General features: G+C 28.2%; 1 protein-coding gene across 2 annotated transcripts; it reads left to right on the top strand.

Annotated features, from left to right (window-relative positions):
• Nucleotides 1-687: 687 nt before the first annotated feature.
• On the top strand, nt 688-22,980 carry LOC122507405 (semaphorin-5A). 2 transcript variants are annotated; one of them, XM_043620090.1, is made up of 17 exons: nt 688-1,221; nt 6,146-6,258; nt 8,429-8,528; nt 8,659-8,866; nt 9,403-9,602; nt 10,175-10,274; nt 10,368-10,567; nt 11,363-11,617; nt 11,744-11,971; nt 12,051-12,330; nt 12,405-12,771; nt 12,898-12,977; nt 13,363-13,689; nt 13,829-14,216; nt 14,292-14,500; nt 14,607-14,821; nt 19,623-20,567. In XM_043620090.1, exons 2-16 carry the CDS (start codon nt 6,171-6,173, stop codon nt 14,808-14,810), a joined length of 3,234 nt encoding a protein of 1,077 aa, XP_043476025.1. In that variant the 5' UTR covers nt 688-1,221; nt 6,146-6,170; the 3' UTR covers nt 14,811-14,821; nt 19,623-20,567. The 2 variants fall into 2 exon arrangements, with proteins under 2 accessions (XP_043476025.1, XP_043476024.1); XM_043620089.1 differs by lacking the exon at nt 19,623-20,567 and adding an exon at nt 21,891-22,980 and having other exon boundaries at nt 689-1,221.
• Nucleotides 22,981-27,012: the final 4,032 nt, after the last annotated feature.

Here is a 27,012-nt window from a genome sequence, read left to right as displayed (position 1 = left end):
TTTTTAACAATAATGAATAAATTCAATGAAATTTGATATTTTGTGTAGTAATAAGTGAGATCGTATATAACTCCTAAAGAATAGCAACAAGATTTACACCAAAGTCGAAACAAAAATCAGCTTTCGGTTATAAGAATACGTTAATCTGGTTAAAACTTATAATAAAACCATATTATAGGGAATTTGAATGACCATTTACTGAATGCATAAATAATATCATAAATTTAGGTATGTTTAATGTTTTTAAATTATATTTTCACAAAATTATGAGTAGGATAAATTTTCCAGATATTATCTTTACAAAAAAATATATAAATGTTAGATAAAGAATGTTTTTTTGAACGTCCACTTTACAAAACCCTAAACGAAAATGAGAAGCATTTTGGCACAGAAGTCGTAAAATTTTTCTTAAAACCTAAAACGGCTGGACTATTCTAAAAATAAATTAAAAACATATTATATACATCTATGCCTATGCTATTTAAAATAAATTTCTTTAACATTAACTATTAATTATAGAGGTTGAAAAACTGTATTTTGAGTTTAGCTAAAAAGTGTCTTTACTTTGAGAAATAATTACTTTGGTTTATTATTTTATTCTCTCTCTCTCTCTAATCTGACTTTCAGCGCCAATGGAGTGGCAATGGACCAAACCACTTAAGTGTTTCTACCACCACGTCAGAGCATCAACAGCCTACACGACCAAGCGAATGGAAAGTTCTCCTTTCATCATGATTTGAAGTCGTATCAGTACATACCTAACAGTTCTCGAGCCTCGTTACCTAACAGTACCCAACCTAACAGAAAATAAACGTCTTTGTTGGTATTACTGAAACGAAAAAATTCTTTTTTATCGCTAAAAGTTGTTTTCAGTACAAAGTATTCAGTATAAAGTTAGGAAGGCTCACAATTATTAAGAGACTACCGTAGTTTCTATTTATAAATCATGTTTTGCACCCAAGCTGAATGTTTTTTTTCTCTTGCGAAACGAAAAGATTTATTTAAATGCTTCGTTCGTGTGTGTGTATGTGTGAGTGAGTTGAAATGATTGTTAATAGTATGTTTATTAAATATTTACTACTATTTGTGGTTGGAATAGTACAAAAAAATATGTGCCATGCTACTAAAAATGAACTGTACAAACACTATGCAAATTGGACGAAAAGGATTATTTACTCAGTCCCATATCATCGTACAACTGAAACTCCATTTTTGCACTTGGTAAGACACCATAAAATTACAAAAATAAATACATTCGATTATTAAGAATTAATATTCAATATATGAAGAAAAATATAATGAATGTTGTTTATAGAAAAAGGAGTAAAAATACTTCTCACATTATTAAACATTTCAGAAATGTTCAGGCCTATCAGGACCTTATCTTTATGTAAACAACATTTCTGAATTTTCCCAAGAAAACTTGCATAAAAAATAAAAAAAAATATTTTAAACATTTTGCAACTTCTGCATTTATAAAATATTTTTTTATTTAATATTTTAATTTTTATAAAAATTTAGGTACTGTAAAAATTTGTCTTTCTTCCACGCAAACTTGCCCCAACAAGAGGAACTTTTTTGCGTTTTCTATTTAAATTTTTTATGCTTCCTACAAACTTTAAATTTCTACTTGTCAAACAATATTTTGAAAGACAAAAATATTCGATTTACTATTTTTCAGTATTTATGAAAGTAAATAATAAATTAGTTTCATATAGGATGTTAAGATGTTCGGTATGTTGCACTGAAAGTTTTTAACAAAGTTTCCAGAGAAATATATGCGCTGTGACATGATTTCTCGGTGGTAAGTTTTTGCAGAAGTTTGCGTGGTAAATTCAAACTGATACGCATGCGCAAATATGCACTTCTATCGCAGAGTTGTGCAATAGATTTTTCCAATCATTTTCCTAAGAAGTCCGTAATCTACCTATGTATCAAAATTGATAAATCTTATATGAAAGTAAATTTTAAATTTCCTTCAAAAAATTTGATAAAATATTTCCTGCACATTTCTTCTTTAAATATTGAGTTTCACGTCTTTTTTTTATTGATTTAGGAAATACTACAAATACTTTGAATTTTCGAACTTTTCACTGTAAGGGATCGTAAAATTAAATACTTTGTCAATCTGTTAGGATCTATATAGTAGTTTTTTTTTATCAATTTATATCAAGCGCCTTTTTGTTGGAGAATTTCGCAGTCAATAATATTGTGGAATGCAATTTAATTTTCGCATTAATTTCTAAAATGCTTATTGCAAAAAAATAAATATTTTATAATAGGTTAAAATCTGGTATTATTAAAAATAGAATCGCGGGAATATCGAAAAACGAATTTTTTAAACGAATGGAAGGTAGAATTTCTATTTTATACTTATTCTATCAGAGAGAGAAAGAGATATTAGGTATTTCAAGCCACTTCATGTTACCTATCATGTCAAGTAAGCAAAAAGTGCATTCGAACTGGCTCTCTTACATTCCACATTAAAGTTGTTCTGCACGAGTCTTAATGATCATTTGAGTTAAAATTTTAGTTTTATCCGTTTTTCGCGAATTTCAATTCTCTTTTATATATTTATACACTAAAAAAAATTTGTATGAAATAACCAAATTTTTGTTAAATTAACAATTTTTTTTTTGTTTAATATAAATGCAATGGGATACTTAACCAAAAATTTGTTTCGTTCAACTAAAAATTTGCTTCAAATTCTTTCTTCGAATGCAAAATTTATGAAACTCAACCAAATGTAATCAAATAATGTTAAATGTTAAATCAAATATTTAGAATAACCAAAATAAAGTTTATATACAACAAAATAGAGTATTTCATTTAAACATATTTTTTCTGAGTGTAAAAGTTGTAAATATTTTAAGGATGGTATATGATAAAATATGTCAAGCGCAAATTTTTCGAAATTGAAATTTTTTAATGAAATAATTAAGAAAATTCATTAATACATTTCTATAAATAAAGAATTTTTGTCTAATTGTATTTATAAATTATTTTGTAATAAAAATTAGAATAACAAAGTAGCCTCAATTTACACTTACAATATATGTAACCCAGTTAAAAAACAAAAAAATGTTTAAAACCAAAATGATTATTAACCATATTAATAATATTTAATATGGTTAAAAATATTGTTTTATGTTTGATATCTTTAAGTAGGTACTTATCAGAGCTGTTGAAAAACATGATTCTTTTTTAAAAATAAAAAAAATCCAATTTCTTTGGTTTAAATCAAATTAAATAATTTTTTTTTTTTTTTTTTTTTTTTTTTTTTTAATTTAAATCAAAACTTTGGGTATACAGTTTTTCTAAAACTATTTTTCTAATAAAGGTGTATTTCTAAAAAAGTTTTTTTCTACATAATTAAGGTTATTTTCTAATTTTCTTTCTTATTCTAATGAAGGTCATTTTCTAAAAATTTCTTTTTCTAATATAAAGATAATTATCAAATTTATTTTTTTTCTAACAATATTCAATTTTTGTAATGATGATCAACAGGTATATGATTGAAATATAAAACTTATGAACGTTTTTTAATTTTTTAAAAAAATTAAAAAAGAATAGAAATTATGCAAATTTTTTAACAAAATTTTAAAATAATCTAGTTAAAAATCGTAATTAACAAATAGAAATTCTAGGGATTTTCCCCTCAAGATATTTATTTAAAATTTTCTAAAAAAATCTTTTAAAAATATACCTATTAATTTTCGAAATTTTTGTATGAAAATGATACAAATTATTATTTTTTTTCGAAGAAAAACAAAATTTTGTTAAAAAATTGTGATAAGAAATAGGAATTTTATCAAAATTTTGTTTCTTTTTCAAAAAGAAACTCATAACTTTGTGAACAGAATTGTGATTGATAAGCAGAAAATATGCAAATAAGTTTTTATTTCATAATCTTAATTTTTTAACAATTTTCTAACTTTTATCAAAATTATGGAATTTCACAAATTGCAGAAAAATAAATTTTAGAAATCATAACTTGTTAGAAAAACTTTGTTTAGAAAACAAATTTCATTTCGTCGACGAAAACGTTGGTAAATTTAATTATGTATATGTTTAATTTTGCTTAAAAATGTTATGTTTATTGAAGAATAGTTGTATTCTTTATGAAATTTTAAACAAATTAAATATTTCTTTTTTGTTCATTTTTAAATATATAGATTATAATTTACTTTTGAAAATTTGGGTAATGCTTTCTTATATAAGTAATTTAATTCATAATATTCTGGAAAAAACTACTTTTTTTTTACATACGATTCGTCAATTCAATAAAATTCAATATTATAAAACTAATTTTTTACTTTTTTCAAGTTGTATATTTTTTATAGTAATTAATGTTAAAAGAAAATATGAGCATTTGTCACATAGCTCAAAAAACTGCAGACTTCAACTTATTTTTCTTGCTAACATGTAAAGTTATCTCAGCAAATTGTATTTCCTTTGGTAAAGAATAATATCTCAAAACGGTTTTCATAGTCTTTTTTTTAATGGTCAGCAGAATTTTTAAAAATATTTTTTACCTCCTGTAAAACCATAAAATTGACACTTGACCCCTTTTGTCATGCCATTATGAATTCCACTTCTGTTCTATTCTTTTGTACCTATCCATTAAAGGCCGGGAGAAACTCAATTAAAAATTCTAGAGCTTTACTGAAATGAAAAGAAATTTTAAAAAATCTACGTTGTGAAAAATTAAACAGGGTGGGGAGCTGACCGAGAAAAAGGGAAATGATCAGAATATTAAATGTTGCGCCCTGGTAATAACAGGGAATTTCATAATTAAACCCTGAATTTCTCGCCGTTATTAAAATTCGATGACATTCCATACAATATTTTTTTTCCATGCTGTGAATACACTTAAAAAAAGTATTTCATTTATTAGTTAACCGATTACTTGTCTAATATTAAAAAAATATTTACTTCAATTCAAATAATTTTTATTTAAATTAATTAATTAAATCGTACTTGCTTCAAATACTTAAATTTTTTGAAATACAATTTAATTGACTTAAATGAAAATTGTTTGATTGAAGTAAATATATTTGTTTGATAGTATAAACAATAAGAAATTGGTTATTTTCATCATATAAATTTTGAACATTTACTTTTTTAATCATTTTTTACGTACAATCGGTATATTGAAAAAAATTATTTGGATTAAATAAATTGATTCAGTTAAATGATTTGTACATTCGAACCAAGCAAACATTTACTTGACTTAAATATTTTATTTGATCGTAGCAAATAAACAGTAATTTGCTTCAAATTCAAATTATTTATATCAAAAAATTTTATAATGAAAATAAATAAAAAATGCTCTAAACCAAATAAGAAGAAAGAAAGCAACCCTGCAAATAAATACACTGAAAATGAAATGTATTTGATTTAAATAATCCATAATTTCAAATATAAGAAATAACCCAGCAAAGACTCGTAAATGCAGTCTTTGTATCTAACTTTTTATTAGGTTATTTAAAAATTTTTTTTAATTACATAATTTCAGTTTAAAATAAACATTCTAGCTTTTATAAACAGCTGTTATTATTATGTATTTACAAACGCTAACGCTTTCACTTCTCTGACTTTGATCCCTCTTATTTATTTCCTTTTTACTTTTCTATACTATTGGTCACTAAGTTTTCTCCAACTTGGTATTTTTTTTAAGTTTCGAAGGGTCGAAATTTTAAGATTCATTTGTATTTTTATTAGCCCTTATTGTACTTTCTTATCAAAGACAAGGGAAACTTTTGTAAACCTCTCTTTAGTACTCTCGGTTCAGCAATAGGTCATTTCTGTGGTTTTCAAACAATTAATAGATAATGAAATAGTCAAATTTCCCATTTGATGCAGCTCGATAGCAGTAAAAAATACCAGAGATTTCCGGTCAAGGTGTGCTAACTCTGTTTAAGGTTGCCTAACCCCGATGATTGAAGCAAATGAGCTTCAAGTTATATCATTGGTTAGTTTTATGAAATATGCAAATAAGCTTGACTGATTTTCTTTAAGATTCTTTACGTTAAAATTAGAATGAGATCTTTTATGCAAGTTTTAAGGTAATAACCCTGAAAACCCAATCAATACAATATGTTTAGTTTAAAATTGGTTTTATATAATAATTGTTTTTTAACAGGAACAACAGTTAATGTGAAACAAAAATGAAGTACCAATTGGGAATCGTACTGATTTTACAACTCATGGCACTATGTCATGCCTCAGAAGACTTTCGGCACATTTCATATGAAGGTACAGTATATCTGAATTTTTTACTTTGTCTCGAAGGATTGATATTTTTTATTTTAAGTTGTATGTTTTCTTTTGCCAAGTGATTGCATAAAGTCGTTGAGCTTAGCTGTTTAAAATAAATTATTTACTTTGTTCATTTTATGCGCACTTTAATGCACAACGTTAAGTTAGAAATAAAGAAATTCTTTACAGTAAGTATTTTAAGGTAGAGTAAGGGAGACTGGATGGTTTTGTATTGAAAATAACTTTTCATTATTTTAACGCCACCCGATCATGTAGGTAATGCAATTTTTATCCAAGATTCTGTAGAAAATAATAAATTTTTATTCGAAATTCCGAAGAATATAATTCTGATTTAAAGTTCCGTGTATTATAAATCTTATTCAAGTTTTAGTGTAATATAAGTCTTATGCAAATTTCAATGTTATATACGTCTTATTCAAATTTCCGTGTATTATAATTCTTATTTATAATTAAATGTTAGAAAAAACAAATCGTATCTAATGTTGCATGAAAAATAATATTCAATACGCCATATGAAATTGAATGCGTTTTAAATCATTTTTAAAAATGTTAATTGCAAGGATTTTATGTACGTTTGATATAAAACGCATATGTGACGCGACCCCAAGAAAGGTACCTAAGAAGCAAACGAATTATAGGTTGAGTTCGCGTTAGATTTATCTTGATTAAAAGTTCATTTTTAATTATTTGAATTTGAAACCAATATTCATTAAATATTTTGAATATAATAAAGACTTGAAGAACAACAATTTTTAATTATTAATTGATTCTCTTTCTGCATTTTTACTCAAAAAATTTAAAACATAACCTCAAATTTTTTGCTTCTTAGGTACCTTTCTTGGGAGCGCGTCACATATATGAATTTAAAAATCTACTTCATGATATACCAATATTCTTTTAGTTTACTTCTTTCTTACCTTTGCCAACAGATATTGGTTCACCTTGCATTTTTGTCAATATTTGAATCAATAAATATAATTCTTATCTAATGAGAAATCATGTACATGATTTATCATTATAATGATAATACATAAACAACCCACAATTTTAGCAAAATTATTTTTGTTAAATTAATTTTTTAAAATCTATTATGCATATTTTAAATGATTCACCTAGCTAAAATTCCTTTTCAGAATTCTTAAGGGATCCTTTAATGTTCTTCTACAAGAATTACGAAAGATCGTTTACAATATCTTACATAGGATTGTGTTAGGATACCCTGCAGGATATTGGAACAAGAATTCCAATGCAGGTTCTACCTAAAGACTACAATAGTTCATATCTGCGAAAATTGTATGGTTCCTGCAAATGATCCTTAGCATCTAAAAAATTAAAAAATTCCCTGCGCAGGGCCTTGCAGGTGTTCCTGTACAAGAACCTTTACATGGAATTTTCTTATAAATGTTATAAAAGATCCTTGTTCCCATATTCTGCAAGAGATTCTGATACGATCCTATGTAGGATATTATAAAGGATTCTTGGAGGTTCATGTAAATGAATTTTTTAGGTTTAAATTATATTCAGCGTTTCCTAAAAGCACCAGGAGAACTATCGTCTCTTAAATTTAAATATTTGTTTTAATATCAAATTGGTACTTTATTGCCAAGTTTTAGAGTTTGAAAAAGTCGTTTAATGCATTAAGTTATCCATTTGAAAAGTGTTAGTAATTATTTATTAAAACTTGCGATTTCTAAAGAATGAAATGTCGTTTACTTTAAATATTGAGTTCTATGGCGTTGCTGATTTGGAATCTGATGTTAGATATTCAAAATGATAAAAATGATAAGGTTTGTCATATTAAATTTCTCATTTTTAATGTTGAAAATCTAACATCAGATTTATTATGCAACAATTTTCTAAAATTGTTAGTTTTTTTATGAAACTTACCAAGCAGCACCTTGATATCACTGTAGTATTACACATAACATCTCCCACGTAAAAAGATTTTTTTTGGAAGGTGCTCCTAGGAATTTCATCCAGAATTCCAGTAGGAATTCTTATATAAACTTATTCCTCAGATTAAATATGTGTAGGAATGATCTCTATAGTTTATCATTTAGAAATAAGAAAACTATATTACGAACAAGTTTTCTCAATAAAATTTGATATTAAATTATATAGTTCTATAAGAATTTTTTATTTTTAGATTTACTTCAAGAGGGAAAGTTGTTTCAAGAAGAGGGGGTCACTACATATTCTCAATTATTGTTTGATGTAGCAAGGCAACAAGTAGTTGTCGGAGCACGGTAAGTTTTTGGATGTCCCTTTTGTTCTTTTGACAAAACCACAATAAATATATTAGTGGATGAAAAAATGCACTTTTTCAGATTCAAATTTAGCAGTTTAATATATACTTTAATCTACTTCTGTTTTCAGAGACAACCTTTTCCGTTTAAAATTAAATTCTTTAACTCAACTGGAGCATGCATCATGGACCGCGCCTTCAAAAAAAATATCAACTTGTCAAGATAAAGGACAAACTTCTGAAGACTGTCACAATTTTATAAAAGTTTTGTTGAGCAATGGAAAATTTATTTTCACATGCGGCACTAATGCTTATAGTCCGATGTGTACGTGGAGAGAAGTGAGTTTACTTATATATCTACTATTATGTAGAAAAAAATGAAAGAAAAACTAAATCGTAGTAGTAAATTTTTCTATATTAGATAATGTAAAATCTTATAAGTAATAATGAAAAACCGAAGATCATTTACCTAGATTCGGAAAGGGTCCTACTGGCATTAACAAAAATTTCCTAAGAAAAGGACGAAGATATATTATCTTTTTCTTACTAATGAAGATTTTTTTAGTTAGTCCACATGGTCCACATGCTAGCAGGACCCTTGCCGGATCTAGGTAAATTATTTTAGCGGGAGAATAATTTCAGCTAAAGATCTAAAAATTGAGGGGATTTATGCAATTGAAAATTTAATTTTTTCAACTTCTAATATTGTATCTTCCTTTAAAGGACGCTGCGCAAGCAAAATAATTACGGCTATCAATAAGTATAACTAAATTTCTTGTGTTGAGCTTAAGTAAAAGCGTTATGTTGTGTTAGTAAAGCATAAAATTCATAAAAATGTTTATCAAAATAATATTTGCGATACACTTGTGTTACAGATTGAAAACATTAAGAATGTTACTGATACGTTATCGGGAGTAGCTATGTGCCCATATTCACCACATGCCAATGCAACAGCCATTCTGAGTAGATCTGGTGGTCTATTTGCAGGAGCACCTACTGATTTTTCAGGCGCTGATTCTGCTATTTACAGGACTTTGGAATATCCAAATCTTCGAACACATCAATATGATTTTAAGTAAGTGACACATTTTTTATTGCACAGTTGCATGATGGCTTATTGTTAGATAGACTATAAATGTGATACATAATTGTACAATTGTATTAATAATTTAATTATATAATAGTACATTTCATATATTTACTTCAGAAATTAGCTTTTAGTGCTTGTGCATGAAAATACACAATAAACTGAATATTTTCAGCGGTATCGGTCAAACTGTGGTGTAATGTTGTGCCAGCTCTGTTATTTTCTCTGTGAGGTACAATGCTTTTAATTGAATTAAAAAGTATCGAAAAATTAAGTTCTTAAACTATAATAGTACAATTGTTATTAACTCATATTAACTATTAATTATTAACAATTAATTAAACTATCAGAATTTTAGAGTTTTTGAAACTAATTTGTCAAAAAGTTGCATAATCATTCAGGCTTATAGTTGTTATTGAAACGTAGAGCTACATAATCGAATTACATGCTTCACATTTTGGATTTACTTTATAAAAAGGTTTTGATATAGAAAATTTAAATTACCTGTTTAATAAATATAAGAAAAGTGTACTGAAAATATAGATTATTTATTACTTTAGATGGCTCAATGACCCGCAGTTTGTTGGCAGTTTTGAGACGGAAGAATATGTGTTTTTCTTATTTCGGGAAACAGCAGTGGAATATATTAATTGCGGAAAGGTAATCGTTGACTTAGTGCGGATACAATATTCAAATACCTATTAATTATTAGGTGTAAATTAATGATATTTGATGCATATCTTTTTGTTACAGAGAATATATTCTAGAATAGCGAGAGTTTGTAAAAACGATCCAGGTGGTCAAACTTTAATGAGAGATACGTGGACTACATTTAGTAAATCTCGTTTAAATTGTTCTCTCCCGGGCGAGTTTCCATTTTACTATGATGAAATTCAAGGCGCAGTATATCATCCGGAGGAAGGAACCGTTTACGCTACATTTACAACTCCAAAGTAATCAAAGTTTTATTTTCTGTTTCGTCTATTTCAGAAAAGATTTTATAACAAATTAATACATTAAGACAAAAAGAACAAACATGATACCCCTGTGGGTTCTTTTATTTCTGAATTGTTTGCGGACATAGTCATTGATGAGTTAGAAACTTCTTGTAATTATAAAATTTCTTTTAAGCATTATTTTACTATAGGTATGTTGATGATATAATCACCTGCATACCGAAAGATAAAAGCAATGAAAAAGTTGACGTCTCTAATGGATTTGATGACAGGCTACAGTTCACTTTTGAGATACAAAAAAATAAATCCATTAATTTTCTTCATGTCCCCGTTATTAATGAGAATAATGAACTTACTTACTTATGAACTTACTTCTATAAAAAGCCCATATTTTCTGATCGCACCATAAATTACTAATAAAAATATTCTTTTGCTCAGAAAGTTGATATTGTTTATAACTTCGTTGACAGAGCTATAAAACTTTCTGATAAAAAATTCCAATTCAAAAATATTGAATTTGTTAAAAAACTTTAATAAAAAATAATTATCCTCTTGGATTTATAAATATTGCTAATCAAACCACACTTTTGATTATGACAACTTTTTTATACTTAACAAAGAAATTAATTATAAAAAACGTTTGATATCAGAGATGATTCACATCAATTTGCAAAATAATACAGTTAATAAAAAGGATGATACGCAAAATCTCAGTAACTGTTATATTCAATTCCTAAACGAAAAGAAATGTTTATGAACATTTCATAATACATTCTTTCATTGATTTTTTAGTAATGCAATAGCAGGATCGGCAATCTGTGCTTTTAATATGTCTGCAATTTTAAAAGCCTTCAATGGTCCTTATAAATATCAGGAAAATTCGGGCTCTACTTGGGAAAGGCAACCAGTACCTCATCATAATCGACAACATTGCGGCCAGAAGCTTAATAGTGCACCTTATCAAATAATGAATAACCATAGGTATCAACTAATGGACGATGCTGTTCAAAGTACTGCTCTAAAGCCTTTGCATACAAGTCACGAACGGTAATAGAAAGTTTCTATTTTTAAATTTTAAATAAAAAACATATGGTAAAAATAAAAGAATAGGATCAAAATTGTTTCACACAAATTGCTATTGTATTCATTGTAAATATATTTCTTTCGCTAAAGATATACATATATTGCTGTGGATACAACACCTACAAAATTGCACCGTAGTGTAATAATACTTTATGCTGCAACAACGACAGGACACATTAAAAAGATCTCTGTATTGCCGAAACTACAAGAAACGTGTGTAATTGAAGTTTGGGGTCCTTTACCTTCACCACCAGTAATTTTACAATACCTTAAAGATACACATAGTTTGTATGTGGGAATGCAAACAGGATTATTAAGGTACTTGATTTACGACCAAATGTCGAGTTATCCACAATATGTACATATTTAAATAATTTTTAATCATTCCCTTCATCAGGATATCAGCCGTTCAATGTCATCGACACCGAACGCAATCAGCTTGTCTAAATGCACAAGATCCTTATTGTGGATGGAATGAATTAACCATGACTTGTGCACAAGCACCCAATCAGAATACTGCTGTCACACATTGGCATCAGGATGTAACAAAATGTCCTGTATTAAGAGATTCAGTAGAAGGAGGTTGGAGCAGTTGGAGTTCATGGCATTTCTGTCAATACGAATCTACGGAATCTGGTTCGGAAAAGTCGCATCATGTAATCTCTTCCAAAAATGAGGTGTGTATATTATTTAATTTTCCGTTTATTATGAATAATAAGTAATATTATTGAAGTAATATTATTATTCATAGAATGCGGATGGCTGTCAGTGTCAAATAAGGGAATGTAATAATCCTCCACCAAAACACGGAGGAAATGTTTGCGAAGGTCCGAAGGTGAAAGTAACTAACTGCACTGTTCATGGTGGGTGGACGTCGTGGTCTACCTGGTCATCTTGTTCCCAAACCTGTGGTCTAGCAATGAAAACTCGAAGACGTACGTGCAGTAATCCTTCTCCAGCTTTTGGTGGTCGTGTTTGTGTAGGACCTGATCATGATGAAGCTATTTGCCTTGATATTCCACCGTGTGCCAAACCAGCTCAATCAATTTTGCCTTCAGAAAGTGGACAGTGGTCACCATGGGAATTATGGTCGACATGCTCCCGGCCGTGTAACGGAGGTATGAGTATTACTATAATAGTGCATTATCATTTTAAAGTTTCTACTTATGTTACAATCACACGTTTGAAAAAGAATGCCCTACTCCAATTCACAAAATTAAAATAATTAAAATTGTATTTTGTAGGTATGCGAATTAGAAGACGAACTTGTGACGGTCCAATATCTCATGAAGGTGGCACTAGCTGTCCTGGGTGTAACTTTGAAGTTAGTTTCTTTATATATTTTTAAGTAATATTGCAGGTCATGACCACCCTCTTCCAAGTAGTTAATTTTACGTTGTTTTATATTTATATATTAGCTGACTACTCCCTATTCTGAAATATTTATATAAGCTGACAACCCCCTATTGTAAATGCTGGATCCGACCTTGAAAGCTTTATACAGAGAGAAAGCATTGTTAAAAGTAGATATTCCAAAATAGACATTAACGATTAACATTTAGGTAATAACAATTAATATTTTGACATTAAAAATTAAATCTTATAAATATTAACGCATAACGTCTAGATATTAAATATCTACCTTATGTGTTAACATCTAGCTAGCTGTCGTCATGTTTATTGCCATTAACATAAACACGTTTATTTAGGTCGAGCATTGCAACAGTCAAACTTGCACGGAAACAAAGAAATTTTCTAATTGGACGCCATGGATGGTTGTAAACTTCACGGCTCAGGCGAAAGAAGCTGAATACACTGAGAAGCGGTTTAGATTTGTATGTCGTGCTCAAACTGATAACCCGTCCAGTTTACGTATTCATTTAGGAAAAGAAGAAGAACGTTATTGTAAGAAGGATGGTTCTTGCTCTCATGTTATCGGAATGACAAATACTGACAGCAATACAGAAGTTGGTTGGTCAGATTGGTCACACTGGTTTTCATGTAATCGTGTGTGTACTCCAGGTTCTCAGGCCAGGGTTAGTATAAATAAATTACATAAATCAGATAATTATATTCGGCTGTATTATGTGTATGAACATAAATTTAATTTGAATTGAAGCATGTTATCAGATTCTTTCTGCCTCGACGGTTTTCAATGAAATAAAATTTTTGCAGACCAGACAATGTGAATCACCTCCTTGTGAAGGTGTGGCAGTGGAAACAAGAGTTTGTACACCATTCTCATGTCGTGGAAATGAGATGAAAAAGAATAAAGTTGAAGGAACATGGTCTACTTGGTCCCAGTGCTCAGTGTCTTGTGGTACAGGAATCCGAACAAAAAAGAGAGAATGTGCATCATCAAACACTTGTGAAGGGCCCAATGTGATTAAAGAGTCCTGCAAAATGCCAAACTGTGATTCTTCTATTGATTGGAGTGGTTGGTCAAACTGGTCTAACTGTAATAATGATAATCAGCAGTATAGGAAACGTCAGTGCCTTGTACATGCCAGTAATGGAGTTTGCCAAGGAGCTAATCAAGAATTTCGTCAATGTTCTTACAATGGTAAAAACGATAAGTTCTAAAAACTTATTAAACACAATATAAATGGATAAGTAATTGTTTAAAAATAATTTCTAGAATTTACGAATAACGTGTCACCAAGTGTTCAAATGGCAGGCGTGTCTGTTGGAGCAGTTGTAGGAAGTTTCATTGCAGGAATGATTGTTGGTATGATTTTGATGACAGTATTGAGTTTATTTTACATGAAGCGGAAAGCATCTCATATCGCCGGAAGTCCTCATTATATAACAAAGCAGAACCCTTACGTCATAGTCCCACTAAAAGAGGTATTTCTTATACATCTGAAATTATGATTTGAACAAGTGCTGACAATGCAACTAAGCATTGAAGAAACTTGTAAATGTTTCTAATAAATTTAAACTTGTTTCGAAGGTGGCACCAAAACGTTTGTCCAGTTTTTCATCCAATACAAATATGAATGGTACTTTAAGAGGAAAAAATAATTCGAATGTGAATGGAGTAGGAAGCCCGAAGCTTTACCCAAAAAGTTTAAATTGTGAATCAGCCACATTAAAACGCAACAGCCATAAACAACAATTCAATTCTGCAGACGTTGAACAAGATAAATACTATTAATGTATAACGAGGTATGTGTGTATAAATTTTACATTTGCTTTTGACTTGGATAATTGAGGCTAATTATTATAATATTGGCTTAAAATATACTATATGACATTCCTAGATTAATAATCAAAAACATCCTTGCATGAAACCAATAAAATGTTTTTAAATTTAATTTTTCTGGATCAATTCTACAAAAAAACTTAGCACTGTTTACGAAATCCTATAGCCACCATTTTGTAACAAAAAATTGAAAAGAAAAATTTTTCTTACTCTTTAAAAGTTGATTAATCAAATGGTATATTAGTTGCCAACAATAATTTAAAACAGTACTCATAAAAAAATTTTGAAAAACACCCTTTTTTTAAGCCTCCAAACAGGTATAACTCCTTAAAACATAGATATTTGTATATTTTGTTTTCTTCTTATTATATTATGAATTTTAATGCATTAAAATATAAAAATGATGATTAAGATATTAAATTTAACAAACAGTTAGATTTGCAAAATACCCTGAAAAATACACACACCGTTCTTAATGCAAGGCAGGATTATTTGGTGTAGGCTCAAATTTCTTAAAAGAAAAACACTATTTTGTTATTTGTTTATAGCTCAATTTGTAAATTTTGTCTATTCAACTAAGTGGTACTGTAATCCACATAGTAAATTTTTTACCGTGTACGTTATCGTAATGTTTTTATGCTTATAACAATGCGGGGTCCACTGGACCCCGCTTGACCGCCCAAGGGTTAATGAATTCCTTTTCTATTGTTAAGTTATTCATTTCTATCCAATTCAATTCTTTGTAACCACATGACTAGAATTTGAATCCCCTTGAAAGAATTCAAGTTAATTATAGGGCATTAACTCCGCAACTAAAGATTCCCTTAAACGGCATTAAAGTGAATTCAGTGAACTACTAAATGGATTTGCAAGATACTCTGGAATATTATTAAATTGGTTAAAATTTCGATAAATATTTTAGGAAATTTCAATACATTAACCCTTTGAGGACCAAATTTTTTCTTAAAAAATCGCGATTTTTCATTTTTAAGCAAACTTTTCAGGGAAAGTTATTGAAGTTTTTTACTTAAAGACCAGTGTTTGTGATACGAAATTTTCCAGACTATGTGAAAATTATTGTTTCAATATTCAGTTTTGAAAATTAAGAAATTTATGCCCGAGTTAATAAAAAAATGTTCATGTTGCCTAAAAGCAATACTGGTCCTCAAAGGGTTAAGTATTTATTGAAATATTTGAATTAAAAAAAAATTGGATTTTTTGATATTTAGACAAACGTAGCGACTAAACGACTTAACAGATTTGTAAAATATTCTGGAATATTATTAATTAGGTTAAAATCTTAATATATCAGGGTGTTTAAATAGGATTGAGAAAATAATTTCCTGACTTGGGATAAAAAAATGGTAACTGACATATTTAACAATAAATTAATATCTAATGATAGAAATAAACGATAATAAAAATCTTCTAAGTTTTGTTAGATTGAAAAAATTTTTTATTCACAAAAATTTTTATTTTTGTATAATTTTTAGAAGTTTCCCTAACTTTCAATGAAATTCTCTGACATTCCCTGACCGTTAGACACCCTGTTAATAGTCTCCACCCTTTGGTAAAAAATCTAAAATTATCAAAAATTCAAAAAACCGAATTTCTTAAAATTCAACATTTTTTTTTCTGTTTTATGGCATTTAGCTTCATTATTTTTGGGCTCTTCAAAAACACTTTACTTATTAATTAGTCTCCACCATTTGGTAAAAAATCTAAAATTATTAAAAATTATCAAAAATTCGAAAAACTGAATTTTTAAAATTTAACATTTTGTCTTCTCTTTTATGGCATTTAGCGTCATTAATTTTGGGCTCTTTAAAAACAATTTACTTATTTAAGCAGTGTGTCTAACAAGGATTGAGAAAATAATTCCCTGACTTTTTACTAATTTTATTTCTGCTTTTTTGGAACAAACATATGGTAACTGACATATTTAACAATAAATTAATATCTAATGATTAGAAACAAACGATAATAAAAATCTTCTAAGTTTTGTTAGATTAACAAAATTTTTTATTCACAAAAATTTTAATTTTTGTACAAATTTTTAGAAATTTTCCCTATTAACTTCCCTAAACGTTAGACACCCTGTATATATATTTCAGAAAATTAAATATTTGAATTTTTTCCAAAAAATTGGATTTTTTGACATTTAGACAAACGTAGAGCCTGAAGTACTAAACAGTTACTTAAATTCCCCTAAAATATTATTAATGATGCAAAAAGTATTTCAATCCCAACAAAAACATCTTTGATGCAAAAAGTTCCGTTAAGTAAAAGTTTTTGCAAATGTCCAAACAATTAGTGAAATAAAAGTTAACAAAGTAAAATTTATAACTAAAGTTTTAATACTGAATTGTAACAAATATAAAATTTAATTTAATGATTAACATAAGCAGCTAATGAAATACAATTTTATTCGTCTTAATAAAACATTTCTATTTGATGAAATTTTAAGATCTTGGCGTCAATACTTTCATTAATTACAAGTTAGAAACATTATTGACGCCAAGATCTTAAAATTTCATCAAATAGAAATTTTTTATTAAGACGAATAAAATTGGATTTCATTAGCTGCTTATGTTAATCGTTAAATTAAATTTTATCGGGGAGTGTAAGGTATGGTGGCGGACACTTTCTTTTTTGCGTCTCTCTCTCTCTCTCTCTCTCTCTCTCTCTCTCTCAACAATATTTTTCAAAATTTCAAAAGCAGGCAGTTGCTGACATCGATTGCTTTCATACAGCGCGAATTGAGAAAAATGTAAAATACAAAAAACTGTTGTCCAAGGTCTAAACAATATGTTCCATACATTTACCAGACTCAATTTTCAAAAAATCTTCACTCTGGCACTGTTAACACACATATCCAATAAAACTTTTTTTCTTTTTTTCACTACTTTTTTATTCAAAATCACTTAAAGTACAAAGCACACGTTTGATCATTAATACTACTGCATATAAAATGTCATCACGATAAAAGACATCGACCATAGGGGGCCATCCATAAACCACGTAGCCTCTTGAGGGGGAGGGGGGGGGGGTCAAGCAATTGACTACGACAAGAGGAAAAAATGGCGCTAATATATGTAATAGCGTACTACATGGGGGAGGGGGGGGGTCAAAATTCCCCAAAAATGGGGCTACGTGGTTTATGGACGGTCCCAAGTGATAATAGTCTAAGAGCTGGCTACATAAAAATGCATGTTATAAGGTACATGAAAAATTAATATTTAGATAGGTTCCATTTGAGTCCCTGAGTACCGAATGCGAAGTCTGCCTGCGCGTTCTGGAAGATTAAGCCCGCGAATTGACGGTCGAAAATGATAAATTTGATAAGGAAAACATGTGATAAAGGTCATGGATAAAAGTTATAAAATTTAAAAGTATTTATCACCAGTAAGCTTATAAAATTTTGGCAGACAATTTTTTGGACGACAAAGTATTGGCAGACAGTGTCAAAGTTGCGTAATCCGTAGTGAAAAAAAGATCATAAGAGTCATGGCTAAAAATTAATGGAAATAGTTAATGAACTCTTATGGAAGCTATATGTCAAGTGGCAGACAAAAATTCGGATGATAACATCGAGGCAGACAACGATAAAAAGCGCGGTTCCCATGCGATTTCGCTGATTTCGCGCTATTTGCACTAAATAGTTAATTTTTGAAAAATGTGAAATTTTTTTGGGCTACATTAATTTTTAAACATAATTTAATGATTTTATAAACTTTTGAATGAATATGATTTATTTTAAATTAAATTTTTTATAAAAATAAAAAAAATAAAAATTGAAAATGTGATTTTTGTATAGAATTATTAATTTTTTTAATAAATAGATAATAGATTGAAACTTCTGAGAAAAATGTATCCTAATTTAAAAAAAGAAAGAGCAAAATCGGTCAGTTGGTTTAAAAGTTAGAGCAACTTTTCAGAATTTGAAAAGTTGGTATCAATTCTGGCGTGAGCGATTGCTGCCGCGTGTCGCTGGATTCCCCCACTCTGCCCACCTAAGGAAGGTGAAATCTCGCACTCACTTTTACCTCTATTTTAAACAACTAAATAGTGCAGTATGGATTCCATAATTTTTTTGGTAATAGTGTTGTTAAGAATCTTTATATTTGTATAAAAAAAATTGTAAAATGTTAATAAATAAAATGTCACGATTAGAAATATTTAAAAAAAATTATTTCCCCCCCCCTTGGAGTTAGGTGCAATTTTTTTCTTTTAAAATTTCAAAAAAATATGTTTAATTAAATTACTTTTTTTCCCGATATTATGAAACAAAAATTGGCTGAGATACGCTTAATTGTTTATAGTGGGAAATATTACCTCTTTTCTGCAACTATTTTTATGCAAATAAACAAGAAAAATCATTTAGTGTGTATATGTAAAGGATAGATCTCATCTTCGCAAGTGAAACGATATTTTGAAAAATGTGATTTTTTGAGTTTCCTTCATTTTTCATACATAAAAAGAAACATTGTTTTTAGTAAACAAATGGATTTATTTAAAAACTATTTATCCCATTGGGCTCAAATTTGATACACTCTTTAAAGGTATCAAGGGCAATACTTTCTGTCAGTTTAAAAGTCATCTCATTAAAATTAAACAAATTATTAAACAATTAAGAAATTGCAATTTTTATCTGTTTAAATTAATCAATCCAATCAAGAAGAGTCTGAAGGTACAAATCTTTATACATACACTGACAATTTTATTTATTAAAAGTATGAGTTATTAATTGTTTTCATTTTTCAGCTGACATAAATGAAATCGAATCTGAGGATGATATCGAGTGCGACAGTGAAGAAGATGTGGAGGAAATTGAATCAGATGTAAATAATGAAGCATAAGATTCTATTTTATACAATTAAAAAATTTATGCTATTAATTGATAAGTTCATATTATCAGGAAAGTATAATATAAAACTTATAATTTAAGGTTAAGTGTGCATAATTATATTATTATTACAGTCTTTCGTAGAAAATTTATTATAAACATTGAGGTAAATATTATTTGGCGAAATAAAAATTAGTATTTAATAATTAAGTAAATTAATTTAGTAAATTTACTTCAAAAAGTTAACATTGTATGTATAAATTTACCGAATACAAAACACTATTGTAGAGTGAAATTAATAAATCACATATGACACTCCTTATATTCTCAAAATCACTATTAACTGTATTTCTTAATTGTTTAATAATTTGTTTAATTTTAATGAGATAGAGCTTAAAAAGACATATAAAATGATAGGTCGCAAAAAATTTTCAATTATTTGTTCATGAGAAAATTAATTTAAACAGATAAAAATTGCAATTTCTTAATTGTTTAATAATTTGTTTAATTTTAATGAGATGACTTTTAAACTGACAGAAAGTATTGCCCTTGATACCTTTAAAGAGTGTATCAAATTTGAGCCCAATGGGATAAATAGTTTTTAAATAAATCCATTTGTTTACTAAAAACAATGTTTCTTTTTATGTATGAAAAATGAAGGAAACTCAAAAAATCACATTTTTCAAAATATCGTTTCACTTGCGAAGATGAGATCTATCCTTTACATATACACACTAAATGATTTTTCTTGTTTATTTGCATAAAAATAGTTGCAGAAAAGAGGTAATATTTCCCACTATAAACAATTAAGCGTATCTCAGCCAATTTTTGTTTCATAATATCGGGAAAAAAAGTAATTTAATTAAACATATTTTTTTGAAATTTTAAAAGAAAAAAATTGCACCTAACTCCAAGGGGGGGGGAAATAATTTTTTTTAAATATTTCTAATCGTGACATTTTATTTATTAACATTTTACAATTTTTTTTATACAAATATAAAGATTCTTAACAACACTATTACCAAAAAAATTATGGAATCCATACTGCACTATTTAGTTGTTTAAAATAGAGGTAAAAGTGAGTGCGAGATTTTACCTTCCTTAGGTGGGCAGAGTGGGGGAATCCAGCGACACGCGGCAGCAATCGCTCACGCCAGAATTGATACCAACTTTTCAAATTCTGAAAAGTTGCTCTAACTTTTAAACCAACTGACCGATTTTGCTCTTTCTTTTTTTAAATTAGGATACATTTTTCTCAGAAGTTTCAATCTATTATCTATTTATTAAAAAAATTAATAATTCTATACAAAAATCACATTTTCAATTTTTATTTTTTTTATTTTTATAAAAAATTTAATTTAAAATAAATCATATTCATTCAAAAGTTTATAAAATCATTAAATTATGTTTAAAAATTAATGTAGCCCAAAAAAATTTCACATTTTTCAAAAATTAACTATTTAGTGCAAATAGCGCGAAATCAGCGAAATCGCATGGGAACCGCGCTTTTTATCGTTGTCTGCCTCGATGTTATCATCCGAATTTTTGTCTGCCACTTGACATATAGCTTCCATAAGAGTTCATTAACTATTTCCATTAATTTTTAGCCATGACTCTTATGATCTTTTTTTCACTACGGATTACGCAACTTTGACACTGTCTGCCAATACTTTGTCGTCCAAAAAATTGTCTGCCAAAATTTTATAAGCTTACTGGTGATAAATACTTTTAAATTTTATAACTTTTATCCATGACCTTTATCACATGTTTTCCTTATCAAATTTATCATTTTCGACCGTCAATTCGCGGGCTTAATCTTCCAGAACGCGCAGGCAGACTTCGCATTCGGTACTTAGGGACTCAAATGGAACCTATCTAAATATTAATTTTTCATGTACCTTATAACATGCATTTTTATGTAGCTAGCTCTCCGTCTATAAGGCGCTTCAGATGTGACGTTACATGCCAGATTTGACAAGTCCGCCACCATACCTTACACTCCCCTATTTGGTACAATTCAGTATTAAAACTTTAGTTATAAATTTTACTTTGTAAACTTTTATTTCACTAATTGTTTGGACATTTGCAAAAATTGTTACTTAACGGAACTTTTTGCATCAAAGATGTTTTTGTTGCGGGATTTAATTATATTATATAAATTAAAAATTTTTATTTGTAATTTGCAGGATTGTTTTTGAAAGCAAGTTTTAGTTTTACTCGCATACAGCAAAGGAAGACAACGGATGCGTTTTTTCATTAAACCACTTGCAATAGCCAGGATAAATATACCTATTTATATTCTTCTAATTTAGGGAAGTACAGTGCAATATGCTCAAAGTAAGTCTTTTTTTAGAATTCTTGAATGTTTGCGTGAGAAAGTATATTAAATATTATATGTATTAAAAGAATATCATGCCATAATAAGCTTGTGGTTTTATGGAAAGAATGAAGAAAGAAAGTTGAGCGAGGATAAAAATGGGGCAATTACAAGTTCACCTTGAGACTTTCCTTCATTTTTGCATCAAGATTGAAAAAGTTGTATTATAATTGTTATATTTTTGTTATAATCAACCGCAACGTTACTTTAGCACTGGCAGCCAGTACGAGCTATATGTACAAACTCCGGTTCCTGAACAATTATGAGAGAATTGCAAAGACTGTATGAACATGCTCCATGTCTTTGAATGTAGTTTAATACAGCATATTTGTTCTCTATTATTATCGATATCTTTTCATTAATACGCAAACTAACGAATGATCAACTTTACATAAAATGAGAAAATAATGTCTGTAATAAGCTATTTTAATATGAATGATTGTTGCTTTGAAAATCTTCGGTTATTTATTTCAAAGGTAAATAAATGAGAAAAAGAATAATTTGTTACGCAGATACTAATGTTATTGTTTTTTTATATAAATATATGAATGAATGAATGAATATTAACTTTTTATATCTCGTATACTATAGATATAGAATTATTACATTGATTTTAAGACTGCGATATCGTATATTTTATGGCGTGAAAGATGTTTTAAGGACAATAAAGTTTTGCCTTATTATTGCGGTAACGTCGTAATTAATACAGTAGATTTGTATAAATGCAGGAAATTGTTTTAAATTTAAAACTTGTTCATCTAATATAGATACAATGAACTAGTCTATATGCATTCCTCGAAAAAATTGCATTTTGTTTACTAAGCGTCACATTACATGTAAACGACTTTTTTTAATACTCTATTTTGTTAAAACAAGTATTACAGATTTTATAAAAATTACGAGTTTTCATTCTATTCTTTATACACCTAAATCTAATCCAAACCTTTTCTTTAAAATAAGACTACTTCCAAGCAATTCTACCTTACGGACCATTAAAGCTTAAAATTTTATATTATTAAATCGAAATCGTTGAAAATTTTAATTGTTGTAAAACTGTAATAACAATTAAATTTTTACTTTGAAAAATTATTAATTTATTTTCTTAATTCCTATGAGCAATTTAAATTAAATTTTATTTGTTTAATTTAAAAAATTGCATTTTAATAAATTGTATTTTTAGGATAAAAATTTAGAAAATAATTGAATTTTTCAAAAATTTAGAATTAAAGTTTTCAGCAGGATTAGAATAAAAACAAATATTTTTAATTGAAATCTGGAAACAGTCAGGGAAATATTGAATCAAATTTTTGTGAATCGACTAAAACAATTTTTTTAGTATTCGTTAAAATTAATTTTCTATAGCTACTTTTATACTACTTTTTTCAAAGCCACTTTTTGATACTTTTTTAAAATTAATTATTCAGTGTGAAGCTTATTAAAATAAAATCTTTGAAATGTTGAAAAAAATTTTTTTTTGTTACTTATTTTCTAAAATATGTCAAAAATCATAAAACGCAAGATGATAAACGTAAAATTCTAAGCTTTCTCCTGGCCAATACTTATGAAATTCCAGTCAAAAATTAAAAAAATTTCTGTGCTGATAACACAGCTTTGGATCATAAAATTTTTTTAAAATTTCCAAATACCAAAAACTTAATAATAATTACGATTTAATGAAAAATGTAGTAAAAATAACTATTCAATTACAAAATATTCTTAATTCTTAAATGATTTTAAAGAAAAGTACTTTCTACGTAATGAAGCTAAAAAATTGGAGTTTTAATTCCATAGTAATCATAGGGGAGAGTGGGGTAAACCGGACCCCCTAACGGTTTTTTGACTCTTGTGACTAAACGAATCAACTGATTTCATTTTTCGATGGCTTGTTTGAAAGATCATTTAATTGCGCAACTTTTTCCCAGAGAAACCTATACTTTATGTTTTATTGTTTAGTTGCAGTGTTAACTTTAAAAAATTTTGCAAACGGTCCGGTTTGCCCCACCCCCTGGGGTAAACCGGACCCCCCTATGGGCAAACCGGACCGTTTGGTTTTTTATTTATAATATTGCATTTACATAATCTACAATAATAAAAAACATAAAGAATCTTGTAAACAATGGTTGTAGTAATGAAAATAATAATACGGGATTGAATTTTAATTAAATAAATATTTTTTTGAATAAAAAAATAAAAATGTATGTCATTATCAGAGAAACAATATTAAAGGGTCCAATTCTCATTGGAAGACAATTATTTTTCATTGTAAGTAAATAGTTTAATGAAAGAAACATTTTATTTACAAATAATTTTTATGAAACTTTAATTCAATGGAAATATCCTATGGCCGGTTTGCCCCACAGGACCATTTTGAGAATAAATGTTTGTCAAAAAGAAACGCTTTGCAAATTCATCAAAGTTTTTGGTGGTAAATATTCCTGAGGTGTGTACCTTCAAAACCTAAGACCTAATATTTGGAAACATTACACTACGATTTTCTCAAAAATTCCTTAAGAAAAAATTCTTAAAAGTGTAGAAAAAAACAAAAAAAAAAACTTTTGCTCTCTTCGTCGCACAAACGCAAGCTAAAACTGTCAGATTGAAAAAATAAGGTATACTAAACATGGTTGTTTTAAATTTGTAAACAACACTTTTTCCAATTTCGCCATTTCGGAAATATTGAGGGGGGTCCGGTTTACCCACCGGTCCGGTTTGCCCCACTCTCCCCTATATTAAAATAATTGTAAGTATAAGTAAAAAAAATCTTTGTTAATGTACTTAAATAGATTAATTAAAATAAAATAATTATAATTAATTAAAAATATTTTGAGAGAGAATAATATTGAACGCTAATTTTAGTTGTAATTTTATTGCAATTCAATTTTGAGATAGTATTTATCTTGAATTGAAGAATGAATTAGAATTATCATGCATTAATTTGTGAGTTACGAATATGATGTCAGATTTTCAAAATACAAAATGTCGAATCCAATATGGCGGATAATTTCAAGATAAGTGCGATTCAATCGAAATCCGTTTGCCGGGGATTTTTAGTGTCCAATAAGTCGACTAAATGTTTTAATGTTGCCGGATTTGTTTAAAATATTTACTCGGAGGTTTTTGGGGTCACTAAATCCCATTTTGTTGTCAAAATTAGACAATTCGTAATCAAAGACCCCGGAAACCCTCGAAAAATAAATTTAGATCGAATCGCATCAATTTTTAAATTATTTGCCATATTAGGTTGTAATATTGGATGACATTTTGAATTTTGAAAAACTGACCTCAAATTCGAATTCAGTGACCCCTAGAAACCTTATAAATGATGAAATCATATTTTTTTAAAATTTTTTTTTCGGACCGTTTTAGACCTACAAAAGTAAATGGAAAGAAAAACTTAAGACTTATAATCCGAGACTTAAAAAAAATATTAAATATTTAAAATTTGTATGATGTGCGACTAAAATTTGTACTTTTTCATAAAAATTTAACTTCGCTTTAAATTTTCTGAACCTAAAAATTCTTATTGCGTTTTTCCTAAACATTTTTTTTCTCCTTCACATTCATTTTCTCTTTTCGAGAAATGCCGACCGCGTTGCTTCACCCCATTCTCCCCTATTCTAAAATTCTGCCCGACATGTAAATTTCAAATTAAGATTCAATAACTACGTAAGCTTGAAATTCTTTCTCATTTGCATTTTCTTTTTGCAATAACTATGTTTTCAAGTATGCATCATATACCAAGATAAGCATTTGTGAACTAACACTAAGAGAAAAACGAAAACCGGGAATACCGTTTTAAAAGATAAATTCAGTTCGGAAGCTTAGTTTTTGTTTTCTTATTTAATCACTTATCTTTCTAACCAAATTTTATAAAATTTATTTCATAATTAATTGCTAGTATGTGAATTTGATGTTTTTAGAAAATTATTTATTTTCTTAAATTATGTTTTTCTAAATTCAACATTTCTTTTAGGTAAATAGTTATTTTGTCGCCATTTGTAAACTTTTTTGAACTGAGCAATGACGTCGAATGTAAATAGGTGTTAATGCAAACCATTTTGATGACAACGGAGGAATACCTTGTTTATAAAGGGCAACCATCAGAGAGAACAATGTATTAAGTATCTCGACCAAGGAGACACTATTCAACTGGGATAACTCTAAAAGCACAAGATGGTTTCTATTGTCTAAACTGATAGTACAATTCAGCGCTGAATCCCCTGTAATTTCCATGTTAAATACGTTGTAAACCTTTGAATTAACAAAATATAAATACTATTATGCGCTAATTAAGACAATTGTTATCACTAGTTTATTTATTGTATTTCATTTCCAAAGTTTAATTATAAAAACAAGTTATGCAGTATATTAGGGAGCTGTTAGAATTTGTAGGCGCATTTTACTCGGTATATCTCGCATTCTTCGTGTGTTTATAAAAAAGTGAGATAAGCGAGAAATAAGAGAAGTGATTTCTGGAAGGAAACTTGGATAATGAGTCTCTTTTGCAAGTTTTTAAAAGCATAAGGGTTTAACATGAATGCTTTCCTTCCCTCATGGCAATATTTTATGCTATGTAAGCTATTTATAAAATATCCATATATAATGCTCTGCCTTCAGGTATAAAACGTATTCTATTACAAAGAAAACAAAACTAAAAATATTTTCGTCTTCATTTTAAAATGATCCAATTTGTGAGAAAAAACAAGAGAAATAAAAGCCCTTCTGATAAATTTCATCCTTTTATTATAATTTTTGTTTTTATAAATTCCATTTCTTTTACAGGGTTGCCACAAAAATTTAATTTTGTTTTTTCCTGCCTTTTTCTGATTTGCAGACAAAATTTTCACTTTTTCTCTGACTTTAAAGAACATAAATAACTTCTTTTTTACATTCTCATCACATGAGAAAGTATTAGTTTTGGTCGAAAATTG

The sequence above is a fragment of the Leptopilina heterotoma genome, unplaced genomic scaffold (genome assembly GCF_015476425.1).
Source record: "Leptopilina heterotoma isolate Lh14 unplaced genomic scaffold, ASM1547642v1 Lhet_47, whole genome shotgun sequence".
Lineage (NCBI taxonomy): Eukaryota > Metazoa > Arthropoda > Insecta > Hymenoptera > Figitidae > Leptopilina > Leptopilina heterotoma.
The sequence above is the reverse complement of the archived record's forward strand: the minus strand, read 5'-3'. Positions and strand labels throughout refer to the sequence as shown.

Excerpts from the sequence above, each read along its gene's own strand:
- LOC122507405 (XM_043620089.1), top strand. The coding sequence starts at position 6,171 with ATGAAGTACCAATTGGGAATCGTACTGATTTTACAACTCATGGCACTA. Across the intron at positions 12,772-12,897 it reads CTCCCGGCCGTGTAACGGAG|GTATGCGAATTAGAAGACGA; the intron begins GTATGAGTATTA and ends TGTATTTTGTAG. Across the intron at positions 12,978-13,362 it reads GTCCTGGGTGTAACTTTGAA|GTCGAGCATTGCAACAGTCA; the intron begins GTTAGTTTCTTT and ends ACGTTTATTTAG.